Source organism: Dryobates pubescens, chromosome Z (genome assembly GCF_014839835.1).
Source record: "Dryobates pubescens isolate bDryPub1 chromosome Z, bDryPub1.pri, whole genome shotgun sequence".
Taxonomy (NCBI): Eukaryota; Metazoa; Chordata; class Aves; order Piciformes; family Picidae; genus Dryobates; species Dryobates pubescens.
The window spans coordinates 133,265,367-133,286,132 of NC_071657.1; the positions used below are offsets into that span (position 1 = coordinate 133,265,367).

Here is a 20,766-nt window from a genome sequence, read left to right on the forward strand (position 1 = left end):
GTCCTTCTACTTCCAGCAGTAAGTACAGCTTCTTCAGCACTGCACTTTAGACAAGGAACTGGCAGCCTCAAACGCTGAGGTCAATTGGTGCACCTGTGGCCACCTCTTAAGACTACAAAAAGCTGAAGGAAGAGAGTGCAGAAGGACTAGGAGAGCAAGGAGGTGATTACTGGCTGCAAATTGGCACTGGAGTTAGAGCTAGTCACAGAATCACAGAAACATTCAGGCTGGAACAGACCCTCAGGATCACCAAGTCCAACCCAGAACCCTACTCTACAAGGGTCACCCCTAAACCGCAGCCCCAAGCACCACATCCAAACCACCTTGACACACATCCAGGCTTGGGGACTCCACCACCTCCCTGGGCAGCACATTCCAATGCCTGACCACTCTTGCTGTGGGAATTAGTTCTCCTACAGTCCAGTCTAAACATACCCAGTTGTAGCTTGAGGCCATTCCCTCTTGTTCTGTCACTAATTACCTGTGAGAAGAGACGAGCACCAACCTCTCCACAACCTCCTTTCAGGCAGCTGGCAGAAGTCACCCATGCCTCTCTGGGAGGTACCTTGTTCTTGGAAGCCAGTTAGAGCTTCCCAGCTTGCTGGGAGGGGATGGCTCCCAGGCTCTTTTTCTATAACAAGTGTAGTTACTGAACATTTGCTTTCCAGATTGCATTCCAAATTCACTCTACTGCCACTCTCAGGGGAGAGGCATGTGTGCCCAAGCTGTGCACGTGTGAAAATGTGTATTTGTACACACAGAGAGCTTAGTTCTACTGGTACTAACACCTCTAGAATGTTTACAGAACGAGAACAAGTAAGGCCAGATGTCCCAAAGGCTTACAGGGTAGAATGAGGTCAGGCTGCATCTGAAGCTGAAGACTCTGAGGCTCTGCACTATCAGAGGCAAGCCCTGTCAAATGTCAATGAACTTGCTCACAACAAAATGGTTTGGTTCAGTTGGTTTGATTGGGGTTGCTTAGCCTGGAGAAGAGGAGGCTCAGAGGAGAACTTATTGCTGTCTACCTGAAGGGAGGTTGTCGCCAGGTGGGGTAGGTCTCTTCTCCCAGGAAACCAGCACCAGAACAAGAGGACAGCTGTGCCAGGGGAGGTTTAGGATGGATGTTAGGAAGTTCTTCCCAGAAAGAGAGATTGGCCATTGGAACGTGCTGCCCAGGGAGGTGGTGGAGGCACCATCCCTGGAGGTGTTTAGGAAGAGACTGGATGAGGCACTTGGTGCCATGGTTTAGTTGATAAGATGGTGTTGGGTGATAGGTTGGACTCCATGATCTCAAAGGTCTTTTCCAAGCTGGTTAATTCTGTCCTATCCTATCCTATCCTATCCTATCCTATCCTATCCTATCCTATCCTATCCTATCCTATCCTATCCTATCCTATCCTACCATATCCTACCCTACCCTATTCTATTCTGGAAGGTGAAAATCCTTTGGTAGAATCACAGAATGTTAGGGGTTGGAAGGCACTTCAAAAGATCACCCAGCCCAACCCCCCTGCCAGTGCTGGATCACCTAGAGAATGCATCCAGGTGGGTTTTGAATGTCTTCAGACAAGGAGACTCCACAGCCTCTCTGGGCAGCCTGCTCCAGGGCTCTGGCAACATCACAGGGAAAAAGGTTTTTCCTTCTGTTCATGTATAACCTCCTCTGCTCCAGCTTTCCCCCATTACCCCTTGTTCTGTCATTGGACATCCCTGAGCAGAGCCTGGCTCCATCCTCCTGATACTGCCCTGCACATCTCTATCAACAGGAATGAGGACACCCCTCAGGCTCCTCTGCTCCAAGCTAAAGATCCTCAGCTCCCTCAGCCTGTCCTTAGCAGGGAGATGTTCCACTGCCTTCATCACCTCTGTGGCTCTGTGCTGGACAAGAACAGGAGTCTTCCAAATTGGACTATGGAAATTACATTGCCATCAAAACAACTGGAAGCCCCTTCCTACCTCACCTGCTTGCCAGTGTTCACCTCAGGTTCAGGACACAGTTCCTGAAGGTTGGGCAGCAGAATGGAAATGAAATAATTTTATTACAACTTGACTCCAGATTTCTTTTCCTAGGCTAAGTTAAAAGGACTGGAATGAGAAATAGGCTTTTAATTGACTGTGCAAAGGTCTTGTCAGATATCCCAGGCTTAGTCTGAGTATACTTGGAGAAAGACTGTGAGCAGCCTTTGGGAATGGAACCTTCACTTGCTAATTATTTTCCTTGGAGTTTCCCTTGTGGCATCATTATGTGCTTCATTAAAGTCAACCAAGTGTGAGTCTCCTTGAGAGATCAGAAAAGGGAGACTGGTGAGTTGCTCTACTCTACTAATCTATTATTGATAGGAACATCAGAATAATCATAACCTGTAGGGACAAGGTCTGCACATTCCCTTCTCTAGCATTTTGCTAGCTCCTCTCTTAGCACATAAATGGGAGGAAGCAGATTCAACTTGTGTCAAGGGCATAGAAGACCAGCAGTGGGACACAATGCCTACCTTAGACTCTTGGGGGGAAAAAAGAGTCAGGAAAGGATTAAAGGAAAAAAAGGGGAAAATATGGCTTCCAGATTTTAGCATTACAAAGAAAGGAAAAACAAAGAAGTGTGGGACAGAATTTGTTGTCACCATCTATAAGAAGAAAACAGAATACAGAATTAACCAGGTTGGAAAAGATCTTCAAGATCATCAGGTCCAACCTATCACCCAACACCATCTGATCAACTAAACCATGGCACCAAGTGCCTCATCCAGTCTCTTTTCAGATACTTCCAGGGACATTCACTCCACCACCTCCCTGGGCAGCACTCTCCAATGGCCAATCTCTCTTTCTGGGAAGAATTTCTTCCTTCCTAATAAGACTGCATCATCTTGGACTTTCCTTGAGTTGTTTAGAGATGAGGATCACTTCACAACTGAAAGGCTTCTCTGCCTATAGCTACCTCCTTCAGTGCTCTTTCTGAGAGGCAACACAAGGCTTGCTTGTCTCCTGGGGGGTGATGCTTAACTGGCTGCAAAGCACAGACTTTCCAGCTCCTATCCCTGTGGCTGAAAGTGCATGAGTACAAATGCTGTTGAGCACCCAGGGTAGTGCAGAGTTAAGTGTGGTGGTGTATCATTGGTCCCCCTTCCTCAGCAGGTCACACAGGTCAATACCTGTTGTGCCTCTGCACCCCTCTCTGTTTGCTGAAGTGCAGCATCTGAAGTTGAATGGTGTCTGTGAACAAAGAGAAGACTTAGAGGGGATTTAATAAATGTTTACAAATATCTGAGGGCTGGGGGTCAGGAGGGAGGGGACAGGCTCTGCTCACTTGCTCCCTGTGATAGGACAAGGAGCAATGGATGTAAGCTGCAGCACAGGAGGTTCCACCTCAACACAAGGGGGAACTTTACTGTAAGGGTCACAAAGCACTGGAACAGGCTGCCCAGAGAGGTTGTGGAGTCTCCTTCTCTGGAGACTTTCAAGGTCTGTCTGGATGCATTCTTCTGTGACCTGAGCTGGATTCTACAGTTGGTCCTGCTCCGGCAGGAGGGATTGAACTCGATGATCTCCTTGGGTCCCTTCCTATCCCTAACCTCTTGTGATCCTGTGACCTGAAGTTGAATGGTGTTCATAAACTGCTCTTTTTCCCCTTTCTTTAGGAAACCACACACACAAAACCTGCTTTATATATAACAATACTTTTCTCTGATTCTCAGACTTTCCCTTAACCTCCTCCCAGAAGACAGCAAGACCAGCAAGGGACCCTTTTTCAGCATACAGCAGCAAATACCTCACCGTTCCTCAAAACCGCACCTCCACGCACAGCGGCAGGATCAATGGAGCCTTGGAAGCTCCAAGCTGTATGCAGTCCTTCAGCAGCTCTGTAAGTAGGATTCTATGCTCACTGACTTACCTCCAGTGTTTTTAAGATAAGAAGACGCTTGATTCTATGATTCTATTACTCTATGATTCAATGAATCTATGATCCAGTGATTCAATGATTTAATGATTCTCTGATTCTATAATTCAATGATTCTATTATTGATTCTATGATTTTATGATTCTATGATTCTATGATTCAATGATTCTGATTCCATGATTCAAAGATTCAATGATTCTATGATCCAATGATTCTATAATTCAATGATTCCATGATTCAATGATTCCATGATTCTATGATTCAAAGATTCAATGAGTCAATGATTCTATGATCCTATGATTCCATGATTCAATGATTCAATGATTCTATGATTCAATGATTCTATGATTCTATAATTCAATGATTCTATGATTCTATGATTGATTCTACGATTTTATGATTCTATGATTCTATGATTCAATGATTCTGATTCCATGATTCAAAGATTCAATGATTCTATGATCCAATGATTCTATAATTCAATGATTCCATGATTCCATGATTCTATGATTCAATGATTCAAAGATTCAATGAGTCAATGATTCTATGATCCTATGATTCCATGATTCAATGACTCAATGATTCTATGATTCAATGATTCTATGATTCTATAATTCAATGATTCTATGATTCTATGATTGATTCTACAATTATATGATTCTATGATTCTATGATTCAATGATTCTGATTCCATGATTCAAAGATTCAATGATTCTATGATCCAATGATTCTATGATTCAATGATTCCATGATTCTATGATTCAATGATTCAATGATTCAATGATTCAATGATTCAAAGATTCAATGATTCTATGATCCTATGATTCCATGATTCAATGATCCTATGATTCCATGATTCCATGATTCTATGATTCTGTGATTGATTCTATGATTCTATGATTCTATGATGCTATGATTCAATGATTCTGATTCCATGATTCAAAGATTGAATGATTCTATGATCCAATGATTCTATGATTCAATGATTCCATGATTCTATGATTCAATGATTCAATGATTCAATGATTCAAAGATTCAATGATTCAATGATTCTATGATCCTATGATTCCATGATTCAATGATCCTATGATTCCATGATTCCATGATTCTATGATTCTGTGATTGATTCTATGATTCTATGATTCTATGATGCTATGATTCAATGATTCTGATTCCATGATTCTATGATTTAATGATTTAATGATTCCATGATTCAATGATTCCATGATTCTATGATTCCATGATTCTATGATTCCATGATTCCATGATTCAATGATTCCATGATTCTGTGATTCAATGATTCAATGATTCTGTGATTCAATTATGCTATGGTTCCATGATTCAATGATTCAATGATTCCATGATTCAATGATTCTGTGATTCAATGATTCAATGATTCTGTGATTCAATTATGCTATGGTTCCATGATTCAATGATTCAATGATTCCATGATTCAATGATTCTGTGATTCAATGATTCAATGATTCTGTGATTCAATTATGCTATGGTTCCATGATTCAATGATTCCATGATTCCATGATTCAATGATTCCGTGATTCAATGATTCTGTGATTCAATGATTCTGTGATTCAATGATTCTATGGTTCCATGATTCAGTGATTCCATGATTCAATGATTCAATGGTTCTATGATTCCATGATTCAATGATTCCATGAGTCTATGAAATGGTGTGAGCAGAGCATGGTATACTCCTGTGTGCTAGGAAAATCCACACTGTAGTGGGGATAATGACTGTGCAAGGAAAGTGATGGAACAGCCTTTGGTAGGTCATTTGACTGCTGCTGCATCATCAGACAAAATCTTTCTGAGCAGTAATAGGGAGGTTGCTGTTACCTCTAGTGCAGGAAAGGACCCATAGGTTTATTCCTATGATCAAGGGGTTGGAGCATCTCTACTACAAGGATAGGCTGAGGGAGCTGGGATTGTTCAGCCTGGAGTAGAGGAGGCACCAGGGAGATCTAGTAGCAGCTTTCCAGTACCTGAAGGGATCCTGTGAGAGACTGTTTTGGTCCAAAGGCCTGTGGTGACAGGATGAGGGACAATGGCTTCAAACTAGAGAAGAGCAGATGTTAGGAGCAAGTTCTTTGCCATGAAGGTAGTGCAACACTGGAACAGGTTGCCCAGAGAGCTGGTTGAGGCCCCATCCCTGGAGGTGAGGTTCAACAGGGCTCTGGGCAACCTGATCATAGGGCAGTGCTCCACTTCCTTCATCATCCATGTTGGACACTCTCAAGTAGATCCCTGTCTCTCTTGAACTGGGGAACCCACAACTGAACACACCATTCCAGGTGAGGTCTCACTAGGGCAGAGTAGAGGGGGAAGAGACCCTCCCTTGACACTACAAGTCTGGGTGCAATACTTGTACCCAGTTTCTAAGTAGGTACTTTTTCATCAGGCACTGCAGTGAGTTAGCACTGGCTCTGGACTGGGCTCTGTCTGGATGAATGCTTTTGGGAGGGCTGTGTGGGGGCTTGACCTGTGTCTGCTTAAGGAGAGCTTGTGTAAGCACTCGATGAGACACGGAAAGTGTCTGGGAGGCACTGAGCTGCAGTGGGGGGAGTGTTTTGGCTGGCCTGATAGCTGGATAACAAGGTTTCCACCACCTTGTGGCTTGATTCACCCTGTACCTGTTCACATCTAGCTGATAGTTATTGGAAAGGGTTCACCAGCAGTGCTCCCCCCTCCTCTTCTAGAGGGGAGTCTGTGTGCAGAGGTGCTTTTTAAAGGCTCTGTTGAAATTCATGAGATGCAGAAAACTTGGTAGTAAGAGAGAAGGAAGTTTCACCTGAAGGTACTTGATGGTATGTGTGTGGGCAGGCTTGTCTAGGTGGTAGATCAGAGGAGGAAACAGCTCTGTTCCCTCTGCTTCAGTAAAGCACTGAACTCTGTTTACTTAGCCCTAAATAATGTGATTGCTTCCACTTAATGAACTAACCAGAGTTCCTTTTATCCACATTACTTGAACTGCTCTACAGAAACAGTCAGAACATCACATGGTGAGGAGAGCAATGCAAATTTAGGGCCAGAAAATGTCATTCCATTCCATTCCATTCCATTCCATTCCATTCCATTCCATTCCATTCCATTCCATTCCACTCCATTCCATTCCATTCCATTCCATTCCATATGAAAGCTATGGGAATTTTGGTTTGCTTGTTTGTTTCTCTGGGCAGTAGACACCCATAACATTGGAGCTGGCACTTTGCTGCCAAGAGAAGAGTCAACAGAGAGAGTGGAAGGGAGAGAGGCATTGTTGTACCTCCTCATTGTGTTATTCTGTGTAACTCCAGCAACACCAAATGTTGCTATGGTGCTGTCTCAGGTGGCTGGGATGTGGCATCTGGCTAAGCACAGTGATAAATAGGGAAACCTCTTAGTGGCTCTTCATGTCCTCTAACCTCATTGTTCTCATGCCTGCATTTTGTTTGGGCTTCTCATTTGTGCCAGCAAAGGAGGAGAGGATGCTTAGAGTGCTGCTTCTCTGAAGTCAGCTAATGCATTGCATTGTGCCAGTGACCTGGTGGTGGTAGCATCATTACTCCTGCACTGTGCAGAGTGAAACTCTCTGGAAGGCAGACTAGAGACTGCAAGGGACTTTCTTTTGCTGTGGCAGAGATGGATCCAGGAGGTTTGCATGGGTTGCCTGTGAGTACCACATGAAAATTCATCTAACTAGCAACTGAGCAGACTAGAAGCTGCAAGGGACTTTGCTGTGGCAGAGATGGATCCAGGAGGTTTGCATGGGTTGCCTGTGAGTACCTCATGAAAATTCATCCCTGGAGGTGTTCAAGAGGGGATTGGACGTAGCACTTGGTGCCATGGTTTAGTCACGAGGTCTGTGGTGACAGGTTGGACTTGATGATCTTTGATGTCTCTTCCAACCTAGGTGATTCTGTGATTCTGTGTGATTCTGTGAGCAGCCTAGAAGCTGCAAGGGACTTTGCTGTGGCAGAGATGGATCCAGGAGGTTTGCATGGGTTGCCTGTGAATACCACATGAAAATTCATCTAACTAGCAACTGAGCAGACTAGAAGCTGCAAGGGACTTTGCTGTGGCAGAGATGGATTCAGGAGGTTTGCATGGGTTGCCTGTGAGTACTACATAGAATCAATAAGGTTGGAAAAGACCTCAAAGATCATCAAGTCCAATCTGTCACCCAACACCTCATGACAAGTTAAACCATGGCACCAAGTGCCACATCCAATCCCCTCTTGAACACCTCCAGGGATGGTGACTCCACCACCTCCCCGGGCAGCACATTCCAATGGCTAACAACTCTCTCTGTGAAGAACTTTCTCCTCTCCTGGAGCCTGGGTTACAGACCCAGGTCTTTCTTGTCTGTGACTGTTGTATGTTTCTCTCCCAGATTATAAACAATTACCTGGATGGGACACGAGATGGGGCTGTGGCCAAAGGGTCCTCCAGTGGCATGCACTTCAGGGACAGCAAGAGGAAGGTGGACTATGTCTTAGCCTACCACTACCGCAAGCGCCTGGCTCGACACCTGCCCGCCCCGGGCTCGCCGGAGCCCATGCGCAGAGCTGCCTCCCTGAGCCTGGTTTCCAATGGAGGGACGGCCAAGGGCAGCGCTGAGCTGCACCCACAAGAGCCACCGGGGCTGCCTGGGGTGCAGGTGGTTGAGCTCAGCCCCCTGGATGCCCTGGAAGAGGAGAAGCAGCTGCAGCGGGAGGAATATGAGCGCAACCTGGTGGAAGCAGGGCTGGAGATAGAGAAGGACCCTGAGGTAAGAGTCGCAGACAGCGTCGGGTGCCCTGACAGGCAATGGTCACTTTGGGGTTGGAGGTGGCTGTGGGGGGGACATAATCATGGCTGGGCTCTGCTGGGGAGACAGCCTGGTCACTGGATCATAGGATGTGTTAGGAGTTGGAAGGGGCCTCTGAAGAACATCAAATCCAACCCCCCTGCCAGAGCAGGACCATAGAATCCAGCACAGGTCACACAGGAACACATCCAGAGGGGTCCTGAAAGTCTCCAGAGAAGGAGACTCCACAACCTCTCAGGACAGCCTGTTCCAGTGTTCTGTGACCCTCACAGTGAAGAAGTTCCTCCTCATGTTGAGGTGGAACCTCCTGTGCTGTAGTTTGTATCCATTGGTGGTCACCAGGTACCCAGAGCATGGCTGCCCTCTCTCCTTGCCTGTGGTGTAACTTGGTTCTTACTGCCTGGGAAATGTGTGGATGTTATTGCTGTTTAATGCACTACTCAGTAGAAATGTCACTCTTAAGTAGAAAACATATTTCTTTCTTTACATGTTCTTATGGTATGCAGTGAACAGCCTGTTCTAATGACACCAACAATCCTATGTAATGTCTTTACTGGTGATCTGGAAGAGAGGATTGAGTCCACCATCAGTAAATTTGCAGATGACACCAAGTTGGGGGCGGGTGTTGGTCTGCTGGAGGGTAGAAGGGCTCTCCAGAGGGACTTTGACAGACTGGACAGATGGGCAGAGTCCAACATGATGACATTTAACAAGTCCAAGTGCTGGGTGCTGCACTTTGGCCACAACAACCCCATGCAGTGCTACAGGCTGGGGTCAGAGTGGCTGGAGAACAGCCAGGCAGAAAGGGACCTGGGGATGCTGGTTGATGGTAGGCTGAACATGACAGCAGTTTGCTCAGGGGGCCAAGAAGGCCAATGGTATCCTGGCCTGCATGACGACTAGTGTGGCCAGCAGGAGCAGGGAGATCATTGTGCCCCTGGACTCAACACTGGTTGGGCCACAGCTTGAGTCCTGTGTCCAGTTCTGGGCTCCTCAGTTTAAGAAGGACATTGAGACTTTTGAACATGTCCAGAGAAGGGAAACAAGGCTGGGGAGAGGCCTTGAGCACAGCCCTGTGAGGAGAGGCTGAGGGAGCTGGGGTTGCTTAGCCTGGAGAAGAGGAGGCTCAGGGGAGACCTTCTTGCTCTCTACAACTCCCTGAAAGGAGGTTGTAGCCAGGTGGGGGTTGGCCTCTTCTCCCAGGCAACCAGCACCACCAGAACAAGAGGACACAGTCTCAAGCTGTGCCAGGGGAAGTTTAGGCTGAAGTTGAGGAGAAAGTTCTTCCCAGTGAGAGTTGTTGGCCATTGGAATGTGCTACCTAGGGAGGTGGTGGAGTCATCATCCCTGGAGGTGTTCAAAAAGGGATTGAATGTGGCACTTGAAGACATTCTTGAAGGTTTAGCTGTCATGAAGTGTTAGGTATTATGTAATAGGTTGGACCTGATGATCTCTGAGGTCTTTTCCAGCCTTATTGATTCTATGATTCTATGATTCTAAAGTGTTAACATTTTAAGACTGTCAAAATGAAGGAAGGTTCTGTCAAGCACTTAGCTGAAACACAAAGCCCTGCTAAGACATCTCCTACTTGCTCAGAATAACTCTGTGACTTGGAGCATGACTCTTTGCTTTCTTCCCAGCCACACCTAAGTTTCATGTCATTTTTTTCATTCCATCCATCCATTTAGGGGCTTGGACTTAATGACCTTTCGAGGTCCCTTCCAACCCAGACCACTCTATGATTCCATCAAAGGGACAGCTTCTATGGTGCAACAGGAGGGCCTCCTAGCCTTTAATGTCTTTATTCCCATCCCATGTGCATGATGCTGGATAGTGTTGTGATGGTATCAGCCAGGAACTGTGGTTAGCTTGTTTGACTGCAGCCAGCAGGTCAGTTGAGCACAGGTCATCCAAGTCCCAGCTTGAGTCACTGAGCGCTGTGCTATCCCTCTGGACCCCTTTGAAAGCCGTGGCTGTTTATATCTGTTGAAGGGAAGTGCCTGCTGGGTTCTAGTTTTGGGTGCTCTGTTGGTTTTGACACCACATTTGAGAAACTCAGGGCTTCTTTTCAGAGGTGTTGAGAACTTACAGCTCATATTGCTTTCAGTGCAGCCAGTCAACACTTCCAGAACATGGACCAAATCACAGGTTGCAGCTGAAGATTTGAGTGTAGCTGACTTGGTATAGCATGCACACGTTCAGTTGCTGGCAGGAGCAGAGAGAAATAGAAAGCCCTTTGACTCTTAACATTTTCCCTGCTCAGTTTGCTGAGTTGCAGGTGGCTGTGGGCTGTATTTCACTGCACAGTCTGGCTGAGCCACCCTTGCAGTGAACAGGGGTGGGGGAAAGAAAAGTGATCTCAGATCTTGAGTCTTTTGTGCTAAGCTTCGGGGTTAAGGTTCAAAGCTGCTGACACATGACTGTCTTAGTGCTATGACTTTTATGACCAAATTGCATCAACCCCCCCCTGAGAACAGCTGGTCTTTTGGAGGCTTCTTTCAGTTCTGAGTTTCATCAGAACATGAGATGTCTGTCAGGAGGTTTGGATTTAATTATTTGCCTCATGGCTTACCCGAAGTCCACCTGGATTCAAACTCTGCTTCAGAGCCTTTCCAAATGACGACACACCTTCTTAAATAATACAGAGCAATGAATGATGTCACAGAGAGCTGAGCAAGCAAAGAATTTCTGTCACAGGTCTCCTTCAGAAAAGGAAGAGAGGGTTTGCAAATTAGCTGCAGAGTCCTAATGAATTTGCTTTTAAAATTACCAAAAGTAAAAGCAATCTCATTGCTACTCTTCTCCCTCCAGCATCTCCCGAGAAGCTAGGACTGTGCACTAATCTTTTTCTTCCCTGCCCAAGACATGTGGATTTGCTTCCGTTTCTTTTTCTCACTTCAGCATCTCCTGAGAAGCTAAGACAATGCATTACTCTTCCTCTACAGGAAGGCTGCAGAGGGACTTTTCATCAGGGTGTCTAGAACTAGGGCGAAGGGGAATGCTTTGAAGCTGAGGGAGAGCAGGGTTAGACTGCAGCTTAGGAAGAAGTTCTTGAGCACAAGGGTGGTGAGGCTCTGGAATAGGCTGCCCAGGGAGGCTGTGGATGCCTTGTCCCTAGGGGTGTTCAAGACCAGGTTGGATGAGGCCTTGAGCAGCTGAATCAAGTTGAGAGATGTCCCTGCCCATGGTAGGGAGATTTGAGCAGATGATCTTTGAGGTCCCTTCCAACCTAAACCATTCAAGACTAGTGCAGCCAGCAGGAGCAGGGAGGTCATTGTGCCCCTCTACTCGGCACTGGTTAGGACACACCTTGAGTCCTGTGTCCAGTTCCGGGCCCCTCAGTTTAAGAAGGACATTGAGACACTTGAGCATGTCCAGAGAAGGGCAACGAGGCTGGGGAGAGGCCTTGAGCACAGCCCTGTGAGGAGAGGTTGAGGGAGCTGGGATTGTTCAGCCTGGAGAAGAGGAGGTTCAGGGGAGACCTTATTGCTGCCTCCAACTACCTGAAGGGAGGTTGTAGCCAGGTGGGGGTTGGTCTCTTCTCCCAGGCAACCAGCACCAGAACAAGAGGACACAGCCTCAAGCTGTGCCAGGGTAAGTTTAGGCTCAAGGTGAGGAGAAAGTTCTTCCCAGAGAGAGTTGTTAGCCATTGGCATGTGCTGCCCAGGGAGGTGGTGGAGTCACGGTCCCTGGAGGTGTTCAAGAGGGGATTGGATGTGGCACTTGGTGCCATGGTTTAGTCATGAGGTCTGTGGTGACAGGCTGGACTTGATGATCTTTGAGGTCTCTTCCAACCTTGGTGATTCTCTGATTCTCTGATTCATAGAAGATGCTGAGCAGGCATGTGAAGGGTACATCTGGCCTGATATGTTGATTCAAATTGTATGTTGAGCTGATCTGAGCATAACTTCTGATTGTAGTCCTGGAAAAAATATGTCCAAGGTTCATTAAACTCTTAACTTCAGTCACAGCATGCTGGATTTTTTGGGTGTAACACAGTGGACTATTATTGATTTCTAGTGGCTTATGCTGAGCATTCATGTTTGGGTTTCTTTTGGTGGGGTTGTTTCAATGTTAGTACAAGGGGATCTTTTTCATGCATTGGTATTGGAAGCTCAGATATATTTTTAAAGACACATCTCACTCTTTCCATATGTTTTGGACCAGGTCCTAAGATGAGTCTGAGGGCTGGCTGTGAAGGTAATTCAAAACAGTCCTCTGTGCTGCAGCTCCTGTAGGAGGTTCTGCTTTTGGATCCTTGAATTATAGTATGCCTTGGTTTCTGGAATATTGTGTCCAGTTCTGGGCTCCTCAGGTCAAGAAGGACTTCAGGGAACTGCTTGGAAGAGTCCAGGGCAGAGCCACAAAGCTGCTAAAGGCAGTGGAACATCTCCCTGCTGGGGGAGCTGGGGCTCTTTAGCTTGGAGCAGAGGAGCCTGAGGGGTGACCTCATTCCTGTTGATAAAGATGTGCAGGGTAGAGCCAGGCTCTGCTCAGGGATGTCCAGTGACAGAACAAAGGGCAATGGGTGCAAGCTGGAGCAGAAGAGGTCTCACAGGAACAGAAGGGAAAACTTTTTCCCTGTGAGGGTGCCAGAGCCCTGGAGCAGGCTGCCCAGAGAGGTTGTGGAGTCTCCTTCTTGAGACATTCCAAACCCACCTGGATTCATTCCTGTGTGATCCTGCTTTGGCTGGGGAGGTTAAACTGGATGCTCTTTTGGGGTCTTTTCCAACCCCTAACATTCTGTGATACTGAGATCTGAAAAACAAATACTCATTTAAGAGCAACAGAGTGTCCTGAACATAACCCCTTTCCTGAAACAACATCAGCTTTTACTGGAAGCAGGAGCCATAGAGAGGAAGAGAGCATCAGATACACAGAGAATTTCATGAGACAGGGTCACCTTGGGAGTACTCTCAGCTATGACAAAATGATTAAGGTTGGAAAAGATCACTAGGGCCATCGAGTCCAACCATCAATATTCCACCTGGATTCTCAGGAAGGACAATAAACAGCACTGGCACTGCAGGCAGTTCTCGGGGTTGATTTCTGTTTCGTTGCTCCTGTTGTTTCACCTGGAGTGAGGCACCAGCAGTTCACTTGAATCTGAGTTCTGCTGCTGCTTTAATGTCTGCAATTGCAACGTGTGCTGTATTCAATTAATGTTTTGTATGGCAAAGCATAACAGTAATAGAATAAGAAGACACTGGAGATGCACCTTGGCATTCTGACAGGGGAGGATCGTTTCTGAGCACGTTGGAAATGAAATGGACTTTGCTAAGCAGTGACTAGGAGATGAAAACATCTCTTAAGAGAAAGAGGATGACAAATTTAAAACCAAATGGAAATTACCCTTCAGGAAGCCCATCTAGCATGAATTGGAGAGCTGGCAGAGTTTTATGGATGCCTTGTTCACTTTTAAGGATGTCTGCATTACACTTAGAGGCGAGGAAACCCTGAAGCTCCTCTGTGTCCCAGCTTGTGCAGTACTGTGAATAACAACACTGTAGATAGCATAGGATAGGGTAGGATAGGATAGGATAGGATAGGATAGGATAGGATAGGATAGACTGGACTGGACTAGAATAGAATAGCATAGCAAGCATAGCATAGCATAGCATAGCATAGCATAGAATAGAATAGAATTAACCAGCTTGGAAAAGACCTTTGAGATCATCAAGTCCAACCTATCACCCAACACCAGCTAATCAACTAAACCATGGCACCAAGCACCCCATCCAGTCTCTTCCTAAACACCTCCACTGATGGTGACTCCACCACCTCCCTGGGCAGCACATTCCAATGGCCAATCTCTCTTTCTGGGAAGAACTTCTTCCTCACATCCAGCCTAAACCTCCCCTGGCACAGCTTGAGACTGTGTCCTCTTGTTCTGCTGCTGGTTGCCTGGGAGAAGAGACCAACCCCCACCTGTCTACAACCTCCCTTAAGGTAGTTGAAGACAGCAAGAAGGTCTCCCCTGAGCCTCCTCTTCTCCAGGCTAATCAACCCCAGCTCCCTCAGCCTCTCCTCATAGGGCTGTACTCCAAACTCCTCCCCAGCTTTGTTGCCCTTCTCTGGACACCTTCCAGCAAGCCAATATCTTTCCTATACTGAGGGGCCCATGGTTTAGGTGTGGCCTAACCAGTGCAGTGTACAGGGGCACAATGACCTCCCTGCTCCTGCTGGCCACACTAGTCCTCATGCAGGCCAGGATACCATTGGCCTTCTTGGCCCCCTGAGCAAACTGCTGGCTCATGTTCAGCCTACTGTCAACCAGCACCCCTAGGTCACTTTCTGCCTGGCTGCTCTCCATCTATCCTGACCCCAGCCTGTAGCACTGCATGGGGTTGTTGTGGCCAATGTGTAGAACCCGGCACTTGGATGTGTTCTAGTGGCTATAGTGGTAATAGTGGCTAATATCAATTTTAAAAGGACAGGAAAACTTATTAGGAGCCTAAGACATTTTTTTCCTGTTAATGAACACCTCCCAAATCCAAAATCCATGCAGAGTAATGTAGTATAGGAAGCAGACTGAGGTCTTATATCCTCTAGGTGTTTGGAGTTTGTATTTTGCTCTCTCTTAGGCCAGCACTCAGCAGAACAAGGCACTGCTGCTTTGGGGGCCTGTGAGTGTACCAATTCTATGAATATTTGATGGCTATTTTTCACCAACTCTGGTTACAGAAGCACTAATTAGCTAAAACATGCTCTGTTCCTGTGTGTCACTTCTGTGGGGGTGAAATGTAATACACAGCTCTTCTAAAATTCAAGTTGAAGAGTGAAGGCAGGGCAAGGGAGCGTGTTGAAAATGCTGGCAAGCTGATTAACTATTGAAGAGGAAAATATGTCTCTGTTTTCACAGAATCACAGAATGTTAGGGCTTAGAAGGGACCTCAAAAGACCACCCAGTCCAAACCTCACTGCCAGAGCAGGATCACCTAGAGCAGGTCACACAGAAGCAAAACCAGGTGGCTTTGGAATGTCTCCAGAGGAGACTCCACAACCTTTCAGTATCACAGTATATCACAGTATAACTAAGGTTGGAAGAGACCCCAAGGATCATCAAGTCCGACCTGTTCCAACAGACCTCACGACTAGACCATGGCTCCAAGTGCCACATCCAATCTCCCCTTGAACACCTCCAGGGATGGCAACTCCACCACCTCCCTGGGCAGCACATTCCAATGACGAATGACTCGCGCAGTGAAGAACTTTTTCCTCACTTCGAGTCTAAACCTCCCCTGGCACAGCTTGAGACTGTGTCCCCTTGTTCTGGTGCTGGTTGCCTGGGAGAAGAGACCAACCCCCACCTGGCTACAACCACCTTTCAGGTAGTTCTAGAGGGCAATGAGGTCACCCCTGAGCCTTCTCTTCTCCAGGGCAGCCTGTTCCCGCAGAGTGAAAAAGGGTTTTCCTTCTGTTCCTGTGACACCTCCTCTCTCCATCTTGCACCCTTTGCTGCTTGTTCCAGATACAGCCTCACCAGGGCAGAGCAGAGAGGGTTTTGGAGGAGCCCCAGATGTAGATGTAGATGTGGTTCAATTAATACTAAAAGAAGGATCCATGACAGCATGTGGCTGGCTAGGATGCCTGTGGTGTCCAAGGGAAAATTCCCTTCCTTCCTGACACCCAGCCCTCAGATTTTTATAATTTATTAGATCCTCTCTCAGTCTTCTCTTCTCCAGACTAAACAGCCTCAGGTCTCTCAGCCTCTCCTCATCAGGCAATGCTCCAGTCCCTTCATCATCCTCACAGCCCTCCTTTGGACTCACCCAAGTAGATTCTTGTCCCTCTAGAACTGAGGAGCCCAGCACTGGATGCAATATTTCAGGTGTGGTCTCACCAGGGGAGAGTAGAGGGGGAGGAGAACCTCCCTGGATCTGCAGGACACACTCTTCTTAATGCACCGCAGGTTCCCATTGGTATTCTTGGCCACAAGGGCACATTGCTGTCCCATGCAGAACTTGTTGCCCACCAGGACACCCAGGTCCTTCTCCACAGGGCTGCTCCTCAGCAAATCACCTCCCAACCTGTACTGCTGCAGTTTATTCTTCCTGCCCAGATTCAGAACTCTGCACTTATCCTTCTTGAACCTCATTAGGTTCCTCTCTGCCCAGCTCTCAGTCTGTCCCAGTCTTGCTGAGTGGCTGCACAGCCTCCAGATTAGGGAACTGAATTGATTCCAGCAGAGAAAAGCCTGGGGGTTATCTGACTATGGAAGCTGGTCTTTGAAGGATAGGAATGGCTTATGGGAAAACCACAACTGCCTGTGTATGTGTGGAGTGAGGAGGTGGAATCTGCTGTCTTTCAGCATTTCCAGGAAAAGGTAACATAAATAATGACTCAGGCTTGTGGGATTCTTTTCCTATGGTTTGGACTCTTAAGGTCTCTCTGTTTTATTGGTGACTCTAATGGTTATGTGAGTCATTTTGTCCACATTTCAATTGAAAGATCTCTTGCTCAGGACATTATAACTAGAGGGGTAATCCTCTTTTTTTTCCAGGAAGAGAGCCACTACAGGGAAGGAATTGTTGCCTTCCAGATGCATTAGGCATTTTATGGTGTGTACATTTTAATATGTTATGTTGTACATGAAAGGGAGTCATTTTGGAGCTGGATTCATAGGCAAGCTGTTAAGGATGAATAGTGGAAGGGTCTTTTAAATAAAGATATAAAGAAAAAGGCTGCTCTCAGTTCTGCCTGGAGCCTTCTCTTCTCCAGGCTGAACAACCCCAGTGCCTGGCCTCATAGCAGAGCTGCTCCAGCCCCATGATCATTTTCATAGCCCTCCTCTGGACCTTCTCCCTCAGGTCCATGTCCTTCCTGTGTTGAGGGCTCCAGAGCTGGACACAGCACTGCAGGTGAGGTCTCACCAGAGCAAAGTGGCAGAATTCCCTCTCTCCATCTACTGGCCATGCTTTCTTTAGCTCCATACTTCAGCTCTGTCATCCAGGAATGAATTCATTAATTCACTACTGTTTTTCAATTCCTTCAATACCTTGATTCCTGTAATCATTTCAGAGCATTATTGAATTCACTAGAAGAATTAAGAGCTATATATTATACTTTATGGGAATTCTTCAAGTGGAATTAAGTACCTGACCTTGTGATTCCATATGATGGTAGGGCAAATGAACAAAATGCATTGGAGAGAGAATGAGCTACTGGCACTTAGTTTGGGGGGAAATCATAGAATCATGGAATGCTCTGGGTTGGAATGGTCCTCTGAAGGTCATCTAGTTTAGGAAGAGACTGGATGGGGCACTTGGTGCCATGGTTGAGTTGATTAGGTGGTGTTGGGTGATAGGTTGGACTTGATGATCTCAAAGGTTTCTTCCAACCTGATTAATTCTATTCTATTCTATTCTATTCTATGCTATGCTATGCTATGCTATGCTATGCTATGCTATGCTATTCCATTCCATTCCATTCCATTCCATTCCATTCCATTCCATTCCAATCCCCCTGTGCAGTCAACAGGGGCATCCTCAACCAGATCAGGTAAGTAGAGTGATGTTCCTTCCTATTCTTTCCTGTCTTTGGAAAGAGCCACCTTTCCAGAGGGGACACAGTGATACCCACTTAGAAGCATTGTCCTGAATTGTCTATAGCTCAGGGCCAACACTGAGTGTACTGAAGAGAGTGCAGCAGCAATCCTGCCATTCCTCAGTATGGCTGTGTTCCTTCCTTTTGTCTACATGAAGTCAGCCCTTCCTTTCCTTCTGCTCATCAATAAGTCACAAGCCTATGTGATGCCGTAATGTCTGCTCCTCTAAGAAAATCTGGGGACTGCTACATGCACAAAGACTTCATACTTCATGACTTCTCGTTGCTCAAAGACTCCTGTGCAGTTGGTTTTTTTCCTCTCCCCTATTCCCTCCTGTTTTAAAGTAACAAGGATGAGCAGAGGGCTGGAGCACCTCTCCTGTGAGGACAGACTAAGGGAGTTGAGGCTGCTCAGTCTGCAGAAGAGAAGGCTCCCAGGAGACCTTATTGTGGCCTTCCAGTATCTTAAGGGGGCCTACAAGAAAGCTGGGGAGGGACTTTTTAGGGTGTCAGGGAGTGATAGGACTAGGGGACAATGGAACAAAACTAGAAATGGGTAGATCGAGATTGGATGTTGGGAAGAAGTTCTGCCCAATGAGTGTGGTGAGACACTGGCACAGGTTGCCCAGGAAGGTGGTGGAACCTCCATCCCTGGAGGTGTTTAAGGCCAGGCTGGATGTGGCTGTGAGCAACCTAATCTAGTGTGAGGTGTCCCTGCTCATGATAGGGAGGGTTGGAACTGGCTGATCCTTGAGGTCCCTTCCAACCCTAACAACTCAATGACTCTCTGAACTCAGTCTTTAGGCAGCTGCTCACCAAAAGCTAGCAAAGCTCAGCTTCAGCTAGGCACCAAAGTTTGCTCATTAGAGGACTGCCTACTTTTCAGCCAATCTGTTGCAGGAGGCATCTGAAGGCACCATGGTAACCACATAGGTCATAGCTTGCACCACGAGGGATCCCAGCTTGTTTTTCACCTGTGAGCCACGGTTGGCAAGTGACTCCTCTGGAAAGAATGCGTTGGTTTAGGGGCATTGTGTCACATCTGGCCACCAACTGGGAAGTCTCTTCACAGAGAAGTCAGCATGAAAGATGCTTTCATAAAGCTTCCAATATCCAGCTGTAAGTTGCTGTTAATTTCCAGGTCTTCATAATGCTCTGCTAGCATTATTAGGCTTGCTTCCTGGCAGGACAAGCCCCACATATCACAAGATTATGTTATTAAAGGCAGCTCATCTTAGTATTAAAAAGTGGATGTAGTTCATAATCTAGTTATTGGCAGCCCTCCTGATACCAGTGCAGTAGTGATGTGCTGGGCTTCTTGTCATTAATTCTCCATCCCCATTATTTGATGAGGGATGTAAATGTAATTGCAATGTAAAACCAGCTTTGTGCAGTGTTGTGGAATTTTAAGCAGCACAAAGGACTAAGAGGTAGCTTGAAAATGTATGCCTCCACTTGTATCTGTCAGTGGTAATTAGCAAAGAAACTAATCAGCTTATAATCACAGAGCACTCCAGTGCAATTAAAATCACAATAGTAAGTGTAGCCAAGGAACTATATAGCAAAGCTGGATCCAAAGCCAAATCCAGCAGGGGAGGCAGTGAACATCTTCCTGCTGCCTGAACACCTGAAATCAGATGGGAAGGTGGGAGAAATAAGCAAGGCAGTCATTCCCTTAGTACAACCTAAGTGCTCTTCCAAGTGGAAACAGGACTAAGTATATTCATATTAGGAGAAGGATATGGATGTGCTGGAAGGTGTCCAGAGAAAGGCCACAAGGATGATCAGAGGGCTGGACCTCCTCTCCTATGAGTACAGGCTGAGAGATCTGGGGTTGTTCAGTTGGGAGAAGAGGAGGCTCTGCAGAGGTCTTATTGTGGCCTTCCAGTATCTGAAGGGGGCTACAAAAAGGTGGGAAGGGACTTTTTAGGGTGTCAGGGAGTGATAGGACTAGGGGGACTGGAACAAAACTAGAAATGAATAGATTCAGATTGGATGGCAGGAACTTGTCCAGAGAAGGGCAACAAAGCTGGGGAGGGGTTTGGTGCACAAGCCCTGTGAGGAGAGGCTGAGGGAGCTGAGTCATAGAATCATAGAATGGTCTGGTTTGGAAGGGACCTCCAAAGGTCAGCTAGTCCAAACCCCTCTGCAGTCAGCAGGGACATCCTCAACTAGATCAGGCTGCCCAGAGCCCTGTTGAGCCTCACCATGAATATCTCCAAGGATGGGGCCCCAACCACCTCCCTGATCAACCTTTTCCAGTGTTCCACTACCTTCATCATAAAGAACTTGTTCCTAACATCCAACATAAATCTGATCATAGAATAGAATAGAATAGAATAGAATAGAATAGAATAGAATAGAATAGAATAGAATAGAATAGAATAGAATAGAATAAAATAGAATAGACGAGGTTGGAAGAGACCTTCAAGATCATCCAGTCCGACCTATCACCCAACACTATCTAATCAACTAAACCATGGCACCAAACAACCCATCCAGTCTCCTCCTAAACACCTCC

At 46.5% G+C, this 20,766-nt stretch overlaps 1 protein-coding gene across 1 annotated transcript in view; it reads left to right on the plus strand.

Moving 5' to 3' along the window:
* Positions 1-20,766, plus strand: part of ANO2 (anoctamin 2) — a 169,858-nt gene that overhangs the window by 4,515 nt on the left and 144,577 nt on the right. The window contains exons 2-3 of the mRNA XM_054177870.1: positions 3,716-3,859; positions 8,283-8,660. Coding sequence (XP_054033845.1) covers positions 3,716-3,859; positions 8,283-8,660 — 522 coding nt within the window. The remainder of the gene's footprint in view (positions 1-3,715; positions 3,860-8,282; positions 8,661-20,766) is intronic.